General features: G+C 55.3%; 3 protein-coding genes across 3 annotated transcripts; 1 reads left to right on the forward strand and 2 right to left on the reverse strand.

Moving 5' to 3' along the window:
- Window positions 1–291: 291 nt before the first annotated feature.
- Window positions 292–3,644, reverse strand: IZUMO1 (izumo sperm-oocyte fusion 1). The gene is made up of 8 exons (XM_069457834.1): window positions 3,596–3,644; window positions 3,068–3,142; window positions 2,269–2,355; window positions 1,992–2,012; window positions 1,562–1,642; window positions 1,283–1,383; window positions 871–1,024; window positions 292–602 (listed from the first exon to the last, which is right to left on the reverse strand). Exons 1-8 carry the CDS (start codon window positions 3,606–3,608, stop codon window positions 427–429), a joined length of 708 nt encoding a protein of 235 aa, XP_069313935.1. The 5' UTR covers window positions 3,609–3,644; the 3' UTR covers window positions 292–426.
- Window positions 3,645–5,611: 1,967 nt separating this feature from the next.
- FUT1 (fucosyltransferase 1 (H blood group)) lies at window positions 5,612–9,543 on the reverse strand. Its single transcript, XM_069457540.1, has 2 exons — window positions 8,636–9,543; window positions 5,612–8,088 (listed from the first exon to the last, which is right to left on the reverse strand). Exon 2 carries the CDS (start codon window positions 8,084–8,086, stop codon window positions 6,986–6,988), a length of 1,101 nt encoding a protein of 366 aa, XP_069313641.1. The 5' UTR covers window positions 8,087–8,088; window positions 8,636–9,543; the 3' UTR covers window positions 5,612–6,985.
- A 725-nt stretch (window positions 9,544–10,268) lies between these two features.
- On the forward strand, window positions 10,269–12,133 carry FGF21 (fibroblast growth factor 21). Its single transcript, XM_069457553.1, has 3 exons — window positions 10,269–10,963; window positions 11,081–11,184; window positions 11,766–12,133. The coding sequence occupies exons 1-3, from the start codon at window positions 10,723–10,725 to the stop codon at window positions 12,054–12,056; spliced, it is 636 nt and encodes a 211-aa protein (XP_069313654.1). The 5' UTR covers window positions 10,269–10,722; the 3' UTR covers window positions 12,057–12,133.
- The last annotated feature ends 3,207 nt before the right edge of the window (window positions 12,134–15,340 follow it).

A 15,340-nucleotide genomic window follows, 5' to 3' on the forward strand; every position in this document is an offset into this window, starting at 1 on the left:
TTTTGGGAAACCAAAAATTAGGATCAATCCGGAGGAGTGAGTCAGACACTTAGACAACAAGATAAATCTTTATTGGCTCCTTTGGCCTTTGGCCTTTTCCTTTGGAACCCGGGGGTGCTCAGCAGCTCCACTGCCGAGGCTGACCACTGACGACTTTTTGAAACCTATCACCTTCTTTCTACACAATATGCTAGGAGAGAATCCAGGTTAGGTACCAATTGAGTGCGGGACACCCCTCCCAGCCGCCCTCCATCTGAAATCTTTTGCAATAATCTAAGCCTCGCCCCCGGGAGTCCCCCTCCTAAGCCCGCCCCACCCCGAGTGGAAGTCCGGCTCTCTGTCCCCAGCAGCTTCCAGACCTGCTTCTGCTCTGAGCACTGGGAAACCCCGCCCCACACTCCAAGTCCGCCTCCGCCAGTGGGGTGCTTACGCGAAGAGGAGGCTGACCAAGAGTACTAGCGAGGCCCAGAATAGCAGCCCTGCAAGGTGCCCTTTCAGCACTCTGTCGGCCGTTTGAGAGGGTGTGGACGACTCTGAGGTCCCCTTGCCCTGGGTTACAGTGTTTGATGACGATTTCTCCTCCTCGCCCCGTTTGGGCAACACTGATGGAGAAGGGACAAAGAGGTGAGCAGTCCTGGAAGGGCAAAGGCAAGCTCGCCGGGCACCGAGCTCTGCAGGAGATCTCATCTCCAACTGCGCAAAGCCGGGACACACCCAAGGGAATCCTGCGCGAGGGGCCAGAGACCACGCCCCAGGCAGGAAACCACACCCAACGGGAAGCCACGCCCCCACAGCTAAGGCCACGCCCCTGAGCTGGCCCCAGACTCCTGGACCCAAATCCCACTCTTCTCTCGACCCCACAGCACTGACCTGTGACATTAAAATAGATGATGGTGGCTGGGCTGGAATTCACAGAGCCCAGCTCGCAGCGGTAACGGCCTGCATCCTCTGGACCCACCATGGGCTTGGTCAGGGTGGGCGTTGTCCTCTTGGACACCATGCTCTCAGTATTGTTTCCCCAAACCTAGACCCAAGCTCAAGGGGTCACAGAGGCCTGGGGAATTCGGGGGTTGGGGAGTACAGGGGTGAGAAGATCACGGGGACTTGGTGCAGGAGATGGGAGTCCACAGTGTCACTGGTCAGGGCATGGGGTCCCCAGGGGTCAGTAGAGACCATGGGTCAGGAGGGTCGTGGGTGCAGGCCAGTGGATCTAGGGGCCAAGGAGCTCACACAGACATGATAGACAAGGGAGTTCAAAGGATGCAGGAGTTGAGGACCCCACCCTGTAAAATTTGTAATAGGAGAGGCCTTCTGAGGCGCGATGCCAGTTCAATTCACAGTCCAGGATCAAGTCTTCCATTTGGTGGACCTCCACTTTGCGCTCTGGGGATGAGGGAAGACTGTGGGACACTCCATCGTGGTTCTCTGCCCTCCCTTAACTCCCTTACATTTGGTTGGACCCCCACCTTCTCGGATCTGCTATCTCTATCTCAGCTTCCTCAGTCTCTCATCTCATCCCACCCCTCTCGCACCAACCCCTCCTACTGGGTCCAGCTCTCACCCCCGCAATCGGGGGACTTCCGACAAGTATGAATCTCCTTTTGGCAGGTGCTGCACCAGATCAGAGTCTGAAACATCGTACCTGAAGGGGAAGAATCAAGGCTGTATTTGCCCGAGAAGGGGAGGGGCTAAAAGGAGAGGGCAGGGCCTCGGGCTGGGGGCGGGTCACGTGACAAATCCTTAGGAGGGACAGGGCCAGAACGTACCTGGGTAGGAAGCAGGTTCAAACAAGGCTCAGTAAAGAGTGTAAGTAGAAGACAACCCACTCCCCCAGAAATCGAAGGTGGAAAAAGAGTATCGGAGACCTGGGAACATCTCAGACGTAAAGAATGAAAAAAAAAAAACAGGATCCAAAAAGGGGAAGGGGGAGATTGTGCATTCGTGGGGCAGCGATGAGGGGTAGAGGGCCAGCTTCCACGATCTGTACTCACCACATTTGTTGGGACAATAAGCTGCCTCAGAAGGGAAAAAGAGAGAGAGAGAGAGATAATAGTCAGATTTCTAAATTAAAGAAGATGGAAGAGAGGGTTGGGGAAAGAGCTGGGGTTTGGGCTCTTGGATTTGAGGGGGAAGGGCTTGGGTCTGAGGGAGGAGGAGTCTGGGGCAGCAGAGGAACTTAGCTCAGAGAAGTAAATAAGAGGCTGGGGATAGAGACTGGTGGGTTGTGGAAGGAGGGGGCTGGGGTCCCAGACTCCCACCTTCTCTCACCCTCTTTTTGGAATTGAGCAGCATAGGTGGCAAAGGTTTCCTTTTGCAGGCGCAACATCCAGAACAGCTCCTTCACAAAGAGCTCACCTGGGAAGGAACAGAATGGTGCAGTGGTCCCCCCGCCCCCAATCCCAGATATGAGGTGCCAGAAGTTTGTTTCTGTCTGCAGAGACAGGCATTCTCAGGGAAGGGCACCGAAACTGACCACTTAACATAATGCCAGCACTAGGCAAAGCAATACACATTTAATCTTCACAGCAACTGAGGAACCAAGGCACTGTATGCCTTTCATTTTAGAGTATTTTATTTTATTTTATTTTTAAGATAGAGTCTCGCTCTGTTGCCCAGGCTAGAGTGCCGTGGCATCTGCCTAGCTCACAGCAACCTCAAACTCCTGTGCTCAAGCAATCCTACTGCCTCAGCCTCCCAAGGAGCTGGGACTACAGGCATGCGCCACCATGCTTGGCTAAGTTTTTCTATATATTTTTAGTTGTCCGGCTAATTTCTTTCTATTTTTAGTAGAGATGGGGTCTCGCTCTTGCTCAGGCTGGTCTTGAACTCCTGAGCTCAAATGATCCTCCTGCCTCGGCCTCCCAGAGTGCTAGGATTACAGGTGTGAGCCACCGCGCCCAGCCCATCTTAGAGCTGAGGAAGCTTCAAAGTCCCTTGCTCAAGGCCACACAGCTAGGAAGTGGCAGAGCTGCAATTTGAAGCTAACAGTCTGACCAAGAGACCACACATCACCAGCAGTGGCTTTCCTAAGAGATTGTGGGGCCCCCTGCCCCCTGGGTCTATTTACCTTTTACATTACTGTCGGTGATACGGTTCAGATCCTTCATCAAACTCCAGGATGCCTTGTTCAGTGTGACTTCATCTGTGGGGGGAGATAAAACCCCAGATTCCAGCATTACTGTCTCATTGGCCCACCTAGCCTTAGAAATATGCATGAGTCCACGGGGCAAGGGTAGGCCTGGTTAAGGATTAGCCTTCTGGGAGTTGTACAGAAAATTGTCAGATAAGGGGTAAGGTAATTATTACAGCCGGGCGCGGTGGCTCACTGTAATCCTAGCACTCTGGGAGGCCCAGGCGGGAGGATCGCTTGAGCTCAGGAGTCTGAGACTAATCTGAGCAAGAGTGAGACCTTGTCTCTGAAAATAAATAAATAAATGTACAGTTAAACAGTATTTACTGGCCCCAGGGAACCCCAGAATCTCAGCCTTCTCCATTGGTGCACCCAAAAGACCTGCTTCCAGCCCCTTTCTCCCCCTGGCCCCAGCCCTCTCGGTTCCCAGGACCCTGGAGTCTGCTCTCTGCCCTGCCCTCTCACCAATGGCCCCCATAAAGGAATCCTCCTCAAGTGGCAAGTTCTTGAAATCGTTCAGGGCCTGTTCCACCCTTTCCATCACACTTTTGTGATGCTGGGCATCCAGGTGGTCAGGCAGGTAATCTTCTTTCAAGGATCTTAGTGCCGTCCTGATCAAGGGGCTACACATGACACAGCCCCTAGCAGGAAGCAGGCAGCCGGCCAGAGCTGCTAACAGGAGGGCAAAACTTGGCTTCATTGCAGTCAAGTGCCGCAGTCCTCGAAGACCGTCAGGAAGATTCCTCTCGCTCTAAACCAAGAGCAGGTGAACGCTAAGCAAAGAGAAGACAAAGCTCATCTCAGAGAGCCCCACTAGACCCCCATCTACCAGGTCCCCAAACTACGAAACGAGGATTTTTAGGAAATCTCCAAATGAAGAGGACTGATATCCTTCATCAGATGCCTCCAAAATGTGAAATTGAATCCAGGGGGCCCCCAATTTAGAGTCCTCATGGCACTCCAACTGAGAGCTCAGCAAACTATTAAAGAGGAGGGACTCACCAGTCTCAAATTCAGGACCTTGAATTCCCCACTCGGTTTACCACTTCCCAAACTACAGGATTCTCAACTCCCCAAATTGATGTGATCCTAAACTCCAAACCTTAAGTGTATCAACACTGAAGCACTACCACTCAGACCTTGCACCTCAAGCTGAAAATTCAACGCCCAAACCAAATAAACCATTTAAATACAGAACCAACCAGGATATCGTCCAACTCAGAACTCTCTCAAAATCAAAACACACTCCGAGTTACTAAACTCGGGAACCTACACACTTAAGCAAGACTTCATGCCGCCCTCCATACTGCCCTTGTTCACCCTTTCCCAAGACTAACGGACCCCCAATTTGCAGGGCACACCCTTCTTAGGAAACAGACGAGACCTGATGCACCCTGAACAGCGATGCATTCTCAGCAGCCGCTCCGCGACCTTGATCCCTGACTTATGCGGTGCCTTCGAACACTAGGGTTCGCTAAGGAGCCCAGTCCAGGTTCCGAGGGCTTTTAAAGAGGAAGCCGGGGTCACGATCTTCTACTCTCATATTTTCCCATGGCTAAAATTAAGGATTTTGTTTGGGGCGAGAGTGAATCGGTCGCGTGGAATAGTTTTCCACCGGGGTCTGAGTCACGGAGGGTCTCCTGTCTACGAGAAACTTGCAGCCTTCCTCTTTGAGTTTTCCACGCAGGGTCCCTAAATTGCCTGAGATACTCCCTGGGGTTTTCCTTGGCCCCGCCCAGAAGCCCAACTCTGAGTCGGATTGGACTGCAACAAAGGGAGGCCCCGCCCATCGCTCCACAACGTCACAGAGGCTGCCACCTTTTCAGACTAGAACTTACTTCCCAGTATCTACCGAAAGGGAAGTTAGCTGCGTGCTCCGGTTTCCAGAGCCAGGCACCGGGCTTCTGGCGTTTAGCTTCCACCCTCCCCAGGGCCCCAGGACCCAGGCTTCCGGCTAAATGCCCCCGGCCCTTTGAAAACTGGCGTGGAGCCAGAGATGCGGGAAGCAGATATTTTAACCTTAGGACTACGACTTCCAGAAGGCCGTTGGGTCTCTTTCTCCATAGCAGATTAGCGCCGTTAGTCCCTTAGCTTTATGGGAAATGTAGTTCAATGATTATACTCTTTGGTCACCCCCTTCTCCACCTTCTCAAATCCTTAGGCTATGGGGCTGGACACGGAGATCCCCGTGGGAAAAGAGGTCTAGGGGCTAATACTGACGGTTCCAGATCTTTGGGTCCTGGAAGGTCTCTCTGTCCTTATTTTCTGTGTGATTGAAATGCGGAACCAGAAAAACAGGGACCACAGCTCACACAAGTCCAGCCACAAGGGACTTAAATAAGGACAACACCCCAAGACATCACGAGTAATGAAAGCCCTTGGAAGCTGCCCAGGTTCCCCTCTTACAACACACACACACACACACACACACACACACGGCTCCAAAAATGCTGCAGAGACAGGGGTCGGTGATATGAACTTTTAATTCACACCTCCCACTCTGCTACCGGTGGCACCTGATTTGGGAATGGTGCCCTGAAATCCCTGAGAAGACTAGAAGCTTGGGGTTGATGTGTGGATGGGGGTTGTGATCAGAGTTGACTGTACTAAAGGTATTTTCCTTCACCCTCCAAAAAGCAGCAAAGGGCTCCTGAAATCTGAGTCAAGTATCTTGTTCTCCTTGGCCAGACCCTGTGCTTCCGCCTGAATTTGAGGCTGGATCCTTTTATCCCAGACCTGCCCAAAGCCAGATCTAGTGGTTCTGGGACTTCAGGACCTTGCCAGTGGTTGGCAAGGAGCACAGTGCCTCCCAGCTTTGTGCAACCCCATGAGAGCATATTTATTGGTGCCTGCTGGCTTCCAAGAGACAGATCTCAGACCCCCAGCAGCCCACCTGCACAGGAGGGTCAGCTTCCTTAATCCTGAGAGGCAAGCTGAACTTGGATTCAACATACACAGTTCCTGTCTTTGGCAGTTTTTGAGCTAAAAAAAAAAAAAAAAAGTGTCTCTGTATCTCTGGAAAGTTCTGCTCCAGAAGCTGCAGTATTTCAGCAGCTATCGCTCTCCCCACTTCCACATCCTTGTCTCTCTACTACCCTGGAACCCCCACCCCAAAAAAATCTTTGACACTTTCTTAGGGACTGAGGGGTTGAAGAGAGTTCCACTCTGCTCACCACAGACCCCAGCTTTTCCAGAGCCTGGAAGCAGAGCAGGATGTCAGCTGCAATAGTTTATCTTCTCCCCCAATCTTTCTGGCAACCGTGAGGTGTTGAATTTCTGGTTATACATTCATTAGATTTTTTACCTAAGTTTTCTGGAATTCCAGAACCCCATTCCCTCTGGAAGGGGCCTTCAGGGTTCTTCACAGGCATTAGACCTGGCCCTCTCTAAAACAAATCCCCCCCAGAAGCACTCCAGAGACACAGGGGAGGAGCTGGCAGGGCTTGCTCTAGACCCACCGTGAACTCTTTCAGGCTTCTGAGGACCCAGGGGAGAACTAACATCTCTTCTAGAAAAGACCAAGATGATCAACACTAGAGGAAGTGTTCCTTGTTCCTGGGCACTGTATCTAGAAGTATTTAGATATGGGCTGGAAAGAGCAGGTGGCCACTGCAGCTTCTAGAACTGTCAGGAGCCTCTCCACACGTTACCAAGGTATTCTGCTGCTTCTACAATGTTCAAGCAGTTCCAGAAAGCTTCCCCTTTTCTCCAAGTCTGCCCAACTAGAATCGCTCTGGAAATGGGTGCCCACCTGCTCCAGGACCACCATAAACTTCTCCAGAAGGTGCTAGGTCTCTGGACACACGTACTGCTGGTTCTGGAATGACCAGGCTATTCTATAAAGTTTCCCAGCTCTCAAGGCCCAAAAGCTGTCCTGAGTGGAGATAAGTCAGCATTAATGCCCACCCACTCAGGCAGGAAGGCGGCCTCCGGCTTAAAAATCTTCAGGAACTCAGAGTCTGGCAGGGTGAAGTTGGCCAGGTAGACAGTATCGCCACCAGCCAGGTAGGCAGCCCAGAAGCCGAAGGTGCCAATGGTCATGATGGTGTGGTTGCACTGTGTGAGCAGGGCAAAGTCTTTCCCGGGTGCACCCTCCTGCCCATTGCCAGCAAAGATCACATCACCCTGAGAGGTGTCAATGTTTTTCCGGCACCACTCCATGCCATTGCTAGTGACCACAAAAATAGGGGCTTCATGCCGTGCCCTGAACCAGTCCATGGCCTGCTGAAGGTAGGCTCGGTCACCCACCACACCCTTCCAGCGATGAGGCATAACCTCCAGATAGTCCCCACGGCGCACATGGACACCCACGAAGGTTCGCGGGCGGTCCCCAGTGCTGCCCAAGCGGAGCTGACTCAGTAAACTCTGGGCCTCTTCTCGAAGATGGTCGTGCAGGGTGAACTCACTGCGGATCTGTTCTCGGAGATGGTGGAAGAAAGTCCAAGAGCAGGGGAAGCCAGAGAGCTTGAGCAAGGGATCCTTCAAGTGGGCATACTCCTCTGACATCCAGTCATGCAGGTGCAGATTCTGCCAAGGCGTGTGACTGTCCACTTCGGGCGACAGCACAGGCAGGGTGATTCGGAACACGGGGGCCAGCGCGGCGTGCATGGCTGGCAGGATGAAGGCCCGGCGGCCGTTGAGCTGCGCCAGGGCAAGCAGGGTGGCATACTGCCCCATCTGGTTACCAAACCGGCCGTCGGGGTAGATAGTCCAGGTTCCTGAGAGGGAGGCAGGGAGCTGGGGACAGGAAGAGGAGGTGTTGGGGTCCAGCGGTGTACCGGACAGGCAGAAAATGGCCACTGGAGGTGTCTCCAGGTGGCGGTTTGGACACAGAACAGACAGGTCTAGGCCGTGTCGAAAGATGTCTTGGTGGATATGGAGGAAGAAGGATACAGCTGAGAGGACACAGACCAGCAGGAAGGCCAGACAGAGCCGCCGATGGCTGGGTGTCCACATGGCTGCAGGGAGGAGGAAAGGCGAGTTAGCAGATACTCAGAGCCCGAGGAGGAAGGTCAGGGAGGAGAGGCCTGGGGTCCAGGACTACTCAGTTCCGGGGAATGAGGAAGCTACGGGTTTAGGCCCCTGGGGCTGAGGTCTGGGAGGCTGGGAGCCCAATCCCAGCTTTGAGGGACAAAAGGCTTGGAATCTCGGAGGATGGAGACGGAAGAGGTGAGCCGTGGTGGTTTCCAAAATAGCCGGCGTCCAGGTTCCAGCACCTTCCCCCCACCTCTGGGAATCGCCTCTCCCCATGCGTCAGGTGCACTGAAATTGGACTCCATTCCACCGACCCGTTTCTCAGCAGGACCGCTGTGAGGGGCAGAGCCCACCACCGAGGGGGTGGGACGCGCCTGTCCACTTAGAGCATGAGAGGATGGAGGACGGGACCGGATGTGGGATGACAGTGCCGGAGCAGCGAGAGCTGGGAGGCGGCAGAGACCCCTAGGGCCTTAGTGTGAAGAGGTCAGGGCGCACCCCCGGGGCTCAGCCATCCGCAGTTCCACTCACCTGAACTCCCTGCGGATGGCAGACCCACGGGCGGCTTCGCGTGGCCGGAGCGCGCCGTCCTCAAAGGCAGCCCACATCCGGCAGTCTCCGGAACCCCGCACGCCGTTCCCCGGCCCCCCAGCCCTCCCCTGCGCGCCGCCTGCCCAGACTGGCTGCGAGGGCGCGGGGAGGGGCGGAGGTGGGCGGCCCCCGCCCTCCCGGGCCCGGCAGGTAGCAGCCGGGCGGAGCCCCGCCCCGTACCTGGCGCCTAGCCGCGCGCCCCGGGCTAGGGCGGTGGCCCCGTCCCCTCCGCTGCCCAGCTCGCGTGGGGATCGCGACCCAGCGCCCTCCTCGCCGCCGTCGGCTTCCCCCGGGGCAGCCTACCTAGCCTCCCAGCAGCGGCCGCATCCTCGCGTGGATCCGGGCCCCGGGCGCCAGCTGCGGTGCTGGAGCCGTGAATCCCGCTCCGTGGCCCTGTCCCCTCCATGCCGGGGCTGAGCGGCCGCCGCCCGTCCCCGGGTGCCCAGACCCGGCCACGCCCCAGCCGCTGGGCCGGCCGCGACTCCGGGGCCCGGCGGGAGGGGACATCCTCCGCCCCCCGCCGCGTCCTCCTGGGAGGAGGGTGAACCTGTTTGCCGGCTGCTCAGGAGCGGATGGGCAGCCTCCTCCACCTCCCGGGCGGCGGCGCGAAAACCCCAGCCTGAGGGTGCCCTGCGCCCACCGCGCCCCGATCTCCCATCCCCGGGCCGTCCACACTCGAATTCCGGGGTTCTGGCCCCTACGCCTTGCCTTGTGGGAATTCTAGGGTCCCGCGCCCAACTGCTGCTTCCTAGACCACCCGGGCGACCTTAGCCGAGAACATGAACGCTGGAAACACTAGTGGAAGAGGGTTTGTCCCCGCTGCCTCCTGCAGAGACCGCGGCAGTTGGCGCCAGGAACAACAGCCTCTGCACCGCCGCCGACCCGAAGCCTTTTCCCCAGTCGGGGGCCCAGCTCTGCGCCAACCCACCCCGCCCGGGCAGCCAGGCCGTTGCATTCAAGATAAGTCCTGGCGAAGACTCAGGAATTTCACTGGATTCACCGGAGATTTGACCATTGTTTCTCCAGACTCAGAACTCCTGGCGCCCAGCCCGTCCTCCCCCAGACCCAGGGGTCCAGGCCCTGCACCCTTAGGGGCTCGAACAAATTAACCAACCCCTCTTCCCTCTGGATCTAACTCCCCCCTCCAGAGCCTGGTTCGGCTGCCAACTCCAGTGAGAGAATCTCACCCGCCCCTCCCCCAGGCTATTTTGGGAGCACCTGTTTGGGCCTGAGATAGCTTCTCTGGTGAAAGAAACACCAGGATTGCATCAGGGAGGAGGAGGCTGCGATGTCTGGGGTCTGAGCATCTGAACAGTGGTTGATGAGGTTGAGATTGGCCCATTGCCAGGTGGGAGGCTTCCAAGACAGGACACTTGTGTCCCTGCTGAGGACGCTTCGTTCACATGGCAGTTGCTGTTTTCCTGAAAATCAATGAATCCCAGTATCAGACCACTGCCCTCCCCACCCCCACCCCTAAAAATTCAGACAGGTCACAGAAATTCCACTTCTGTCACACCATCTGATTAGTGAGCCAAGGAGATGATTTTTCAGGCTCCCAGCCCCCTCCTCCCTCAGACCCCACATCCTCTTCCCTGAGACCCAGGGGTCCCCACCCCAGCCCCTTCCACCTGGGTCCCAGTTAATCAGGTCCTCATCTCCCTCATCCCCTAGACCCAAGAGTCCAGGCCCCCAACTCAAAGGACCCCCAGATTGCATCATCTGTCCGGCCGCCCTGGCCACGGTGGAATCCTATCTCCCGCCAAGCAGGTCAAATATCATGAGTCAGGCGTGGGGAGGGTGACAGGGCGGACCTGTCTGGGTATAAATTCTGGAGCTTCTGCATCTCTCCCAAGAGCCTGAGGTGTCCTGTCAGCTGGGGATCACGAGCAAGAGGACCCAGGCTTTCGGGCCACCTGAGCAGCGATCTGTGAGTCTGCCGTCCTGGACAAGCAGATCTGGAACTGATTCTAGACCCTTCTGCACCTCCAGCCTCCCACCCCTGCGCCCGCCTGAGGACTGAGCCATTGATGGGCTGGGACGAGGTCGGGGCCGGGTTCGCGCACCCAGGACTGTGGTTTCCCATGCTGGCTGTCCTGCTCCTGGGAGCCTGCCAGGCGTACCCCATCCCTGACTCCAGCCCCCTCCTCCAATTTGGCGGCCAAGTCCGGCAGCGGTACCTTTACACAGACGATGCCCAGGAGACAGAAGCCCACCTGGAGATCCGGGCGGATGGCACAGTGGTGGGGGCCTCCCGACAGAGCCCTGAAAGTGAGTGTCGGGGTGAGGCCTGGTCCTGAGTGGGGAGGGCTGGGGGCCAGCGCACCTGGGTCTGGGACAGAGGGGTGGGGGAGGCCCTCTGAGGCCCTTACCCCTTTCTCCCCTTAGGTCTCTTGGAGCTGAAAGCCTTAAAGCCAGGGGTTATTCAAATCTTGGGAGTCAAGACCTCCCGGTTCCTGTGTCAGAGGCCAGATGGGACCCTGTATGGATCGGTGAGTTTCCCGACCCTTCCAGCGCACCGCCGTTCTGGTGTCATCTTCACAGCCTGGGGCTCCCTGTCTTGCACGTTCACCTGAGCCAGATTTGGCTCTGTACTCTCTGCACACCCCAAGCTCGCTGCACCTCTGGAGGTTGGAGCTGTTGTTATTGATGCTTGTGAGATGAGGAAACTGAGGCCCAGGCAGAGACACCATTGGCCTCCAGTCAGAGACGTGTGGATGGCTCAGTGGCCTGAGAGGCCTAGTCTCGTGACTCCTTAACCTCTGCTCCTGGCCACATGCTGGTCACAGGGACGCTCGCTGAAGCCATAGCCAGTAAAGTGACCAGGACCTTGGGTAGTAGCCAGACCCCCTGCTTGCCCTAGGAGCTTACTAACTGGTCCCTAGGCTGGAATGTTCTCTGTGAAGTCAGGACAGGGAGGTGGGCACTGCAGGACTGCCCTGGGGTGAAGGGTGAAATCTGCTTTTAAGTGTTTTGTTTCATGCAGGAGGGGCTGGGGGCCTGGACCCCTGGGTCTGAGGGAGGATAGCATGGAGGGATCCTGGGTCTCTGAGCCCTGTCCTTTGTCCCCTAGCTCCACTTTGACCCCGAGGCCTGCAGCTTCCGGGAGCTGCTTCTTGAGGATGGATACAACGTTTACCGATCCGAGACCTATGGCCTCCCGCTGCACCTGCCTCCCCACAATTCACCATACCCAGACCCGGTGCCCCGGGGACCAGTCCGCTTCCTGCCGCTGCCAGGCCTGCCCCCAGCACCCCCGGACCCGCCAGGGATTCTGGCCCCAGAGCCCCCGGATGTGGGCTCCTCGGACCCTCTGAGCATGGTGGGGCCTTCACAGGGCCGAAGCCCCAGCTATGCTTCCTGAAGCCACCGGCTGTTTGCTACTGGGTCTCCTCTTTATTTATTGAGTTATTTATCTTATTTATTTTTTTATTTTTCTTACTTGAGATAATAAAGCGTCTGAGAGAGGAGGATCAGAGCGATCGCGTGTGAGTGTTTGAGGGAGGAAATGGGATCTGCTTCCTCGTCTGCCCTTGACCCTGAAAACCCCCGTCCACCTGCTCTGGCACTGCCCTAAGGCTCCAGCTTCCCTCTGGGCCTCAGTTTTCTGCACTGCCAAGGTGTCCCAGGGGCTCCAGGACTATGCCTGCTCTTTCACAGGCGGGACTTACTAGCCACCCCCCATCCCCAACCTCCTGTTAGCATTGTGGAACTATTTTGCAGAGGAGCCTCAATAACAGAGGACTTTTTAAAAAAATGACACTGCAGACCCACAGCCTCATGGGAGATGTAGTTTCCTCAGTCGTCTAGCAGTAGGCATGGGGAGATGTCTTGGTCCTCAGAGCTGGGGCAAGGACTCCTGGGTCCTCTGGGTGAGTTTGGTGCTAGGATAGCACTCCAGTCCTGGGGAGTCAGAAGGCTGGACATCAGGACACCCGAGTCCCAGAAGAACAGGGGAATAAAGACCTAGACACCCTGGTCTGAGAGAGGTTAGGCTGGAGGCTGCGAGCCTGGGTCACAGAGCAGCCCTAGGAACAGAACTATTCCATCCAGGCACTTACAGGTTTTGGAGAGTAATAACTGTCATGGAATTCAATCCCAGCAAAAGAGTTGCCTGGTCCCCCTCCCCTCCCACAATCCAGATTTCTATGTTGTTCTTGAAGTCATTTCCTGGTGGGAAGAAAGTGAGGAAAGGCCGAGCGCGGTGGCTCACGCCTGTAATCCTAGCACTCTGGGAGGCTGAGGTGGGAGGATCGCTTGAAGTCAGGAGTTCGAGACCAGCCTGAACAAGAGTGGGAACCCGTCTCTACCAAAAATAGAAAAAATTAGCTGGACAACTAAAACTATATAGAAAAAAATTAGCCGGGCATGGTGGCACATGCCTGTAGTCCCGGATACTCAGGAGGCTGAGGCAGGAGGATCGCTTGAGCCCAGGAGTTTGAGGTTGCTGTGAGCTAGGCTGACACCACGGCACTCTAGCCTGGGCAACAGAGTGAGACTCTGTCTCAAAAAAGAAAAAAAAAAAAAAAAAAAAAACCGAAAAGAAAAAAAGAAAGTGAGGAAAAGAGTTAGACTACACCTCCCAGGGATTGTTGGTCAGCTGTAACTACTGTAGTTTCCTGGGAGTTGTGGTCTCCAATCCTTCATTTTAATTCCAAGGTTCAAGTGAGAGTAATATCGCAGTTCAGAGCTTTCCCCATCTGAGCAGGCTGGGAGGCTTCCCTGAGATGCTGCCCTGCAGGGAGTGTGGATGCTCCCGAGGGCACGCCAATGACACCTCTCGCTGCTGCTACACCTGTGTCCACACTCAGCTCCCAGCCAGCTCCACAGGGCAAGATGCAAGTGAAGGGTACAATATGCACCAAAAGAATCGCAAGACATTGCCCACTGATATCGACCCAAGCTGGGGGGTCAGTCTGGGGAGGGTTCCTGCAGCTAACTGTGGTGGGCGGGGCAGGGCGGGGGGTGTGGGGCGCGGGGGGTGACCAGACTGGAAGCGATTTAATGTTGAACTGGGCTGAATTTATTGGTAGCGATTCCAGACTCCAGTGATAGCTGCAGGGGGTGGCTCTAGTTTGCTCTTTGATTGCCTAAAACCCGGACCCCATCTGGTCTATGGATGTTGAGTGAAGTTGAGATGCTAAGTTGCCTTGCTGTGCTGCAGGGTGATGGTTCTCAAAGTGTGGCCTTGAACCAGCAGGGTCAGCATCACCTGGGAAAGTGTTTGAAAAGCACGTTCTGGACCCCAGGCCTATTGCATTAAATATTCTGAGGATTAGGTAAATTCACAGGGATAGAAATCCGATTCGCGGTTGCCATTGCCTGGTGGGAGGGTGGGACAGGGAGTGACGGTTTCCTAGGGCTGCTATAACAAAGTTACACAAATGGGGGGGGGGGTGCTTAAGGCAACAGAAACTTGTTCTCCCACAATTCTGGAGGCTGGAAGTCCAAAATCACGGTGTCATGGAGCCATGCTTTTCCTGAAGGCTTTGGGGGAGGAGCCTCTGGTGTTTGCACTCAATCCTGGGTGCTCCTTGGCTGGGTAGGCGCCACTCCAACCTCTGCTTTCACCTTCCCGCCACCTTCTCTCTGCATGTCAGCATGTGTGTGCAAATTTCCCTCTCGTAAGGACACCAGTCATGGGACTAGGGCTCACCTTCAGCCCAAGTGACCTCATTTGAACTTGATTACATCTGCAAAGACCCTATTTCCAAATAAAGTCACATTCACAGATACCTGGGGTTGGGACATGAACATACCTTTAAGGGAACACAATTCAATCCGGCACAGGGAATGGTGACTTAATGGTTACAGGGTTTCCTTTTGGGACGATGATAAAGTTCTGGACCTGGAGGCAAGGGTCGCACGACATTGTGAATGTACTAAATGCCACTGAATTGTGCACTATAAAATGGTTCAGATGGTAAGTTCTATATTATGAGTATTTTTCCACAGTTAAAAAAAACACCTTATTTGTTTATTTATTTATTTGAAAATTCCAAACCTCTGGGGAGATGGGCTCAGCCACCCACCATTTAACAAGCCTTCCAGGTGATTCCGACACATTCTCCAGTCTGAGATCCTCCACTGGAGAAGACAATCATTGTCCTAATGAGATCAGAATACTGAAATGGGCCAGGCGCGGTGGCTCACGCCTGTAATCCTAGCACTCTGGGAGGCCGAGGCGGGAGGATCGCTCGAGGTCAGGAGTTCGAGACCAGCCTGAGCAAGAGCGAGACCCCGTCTCTACTAAAACTAGAAAGAAATGATCTGGACAGCTAAAGTTATATATATAGAAAAAAAATTAGGCAGGCGTGCTGGCACATGCCTGTAGTCCCAGCTACTTGGGAGGCTGAGGCTGTAGGATCGCTTAAGCCCAGGAGTTTAAGGTTGCTGTGAGCTAGGCTGCCACCACGGCACTCTAGCCCGGGCAACAGAGCGAGACTCTGTCTCACGTCCCAGCATGATTAGATCTCAGCCTCGGGCTCTGTCCATCTGTCTCAGCCGCAGGCTGTCGGCACCAGGTTCAATGCACCTGTCCATCCTTCTGTCTGTCTGCCCGTCGTCAGCCTCTCCCGCCTACCGTCTTTCCTTCTTGCAGCCCTTATCTCTAAGGACATGAAACCATGTAGCCCCCGCCCCCATGGA

The sequence above is a fragment of the Eulemur rufifrons genome, chromosome 24, assembly GCF_041146395.1.
Source record: "Eulemur rufifrons isolate Redbay chromosome 24, OSU_ERuf_1, whole genome shotgun sequence".
In the NCBI taxonomy this organism is placed as follows: domain Eukaryota; kingdom Metazoa; phylum Chordata; class Mammalia; order Primates; family Lemuridae; genus Eulemur; species Eulemur rufifrons.

What these genes read in the sequence shown, in the direction of transcription:
- FGF21 (XM_069457553.1), top strand. Translation starts at nt 10,723, where the DNA reads ATGGGCTGGGACGAGGTCGGGGCCGGGTTCGCGCACCCAGGACTGTGG. An exon ending in CTCCCGACAGAGCCCTGAAA is followed by an intron (nt 10,964 to 11,080) that starts GTGAGTGTCGGG and finishes TTCTCCCCTTAG; the next exon opens with GTCTCTTGGAGCTGAAAGCC. An exon ending in ATGGGACCCTGTATGGATCG is followed by an intron (nt 11,185 to 11,765) that starts GTGAGTTTCCCG and finishes TTTGTCCCCTAG; the next exon opens with CTCCACTTTGACCCCGAGGC.
- IZUMO1 (XM_069457834.1), bottom strand. An exon ending in TGCTCAATTCCAAAAAGAGG is followed by an intron (nt 2,013 to 2,268) that starts GTGAGAGAAGGT and finishes CTTCTGAGGCAG; the next exon opens with CTTATTGTCCCAACAAATGT. An exon ending in CATCTATTTTAATGTCACAG is followed by an intron (nt 603 to 870) that starts GTCAGTGCTGTG and finishes CTTCTCCATCAG; the next exon opens with TGTTGCCCAAACGGGGCGAG.
- FUT1 (XM_069457540.1), bottom strand. Translation starts at nt 8,086, where the DNA reads ATGTGGACACCCAGCCATCGGCGGCTCTGTCTGGCCTTCCTGCTGGTC.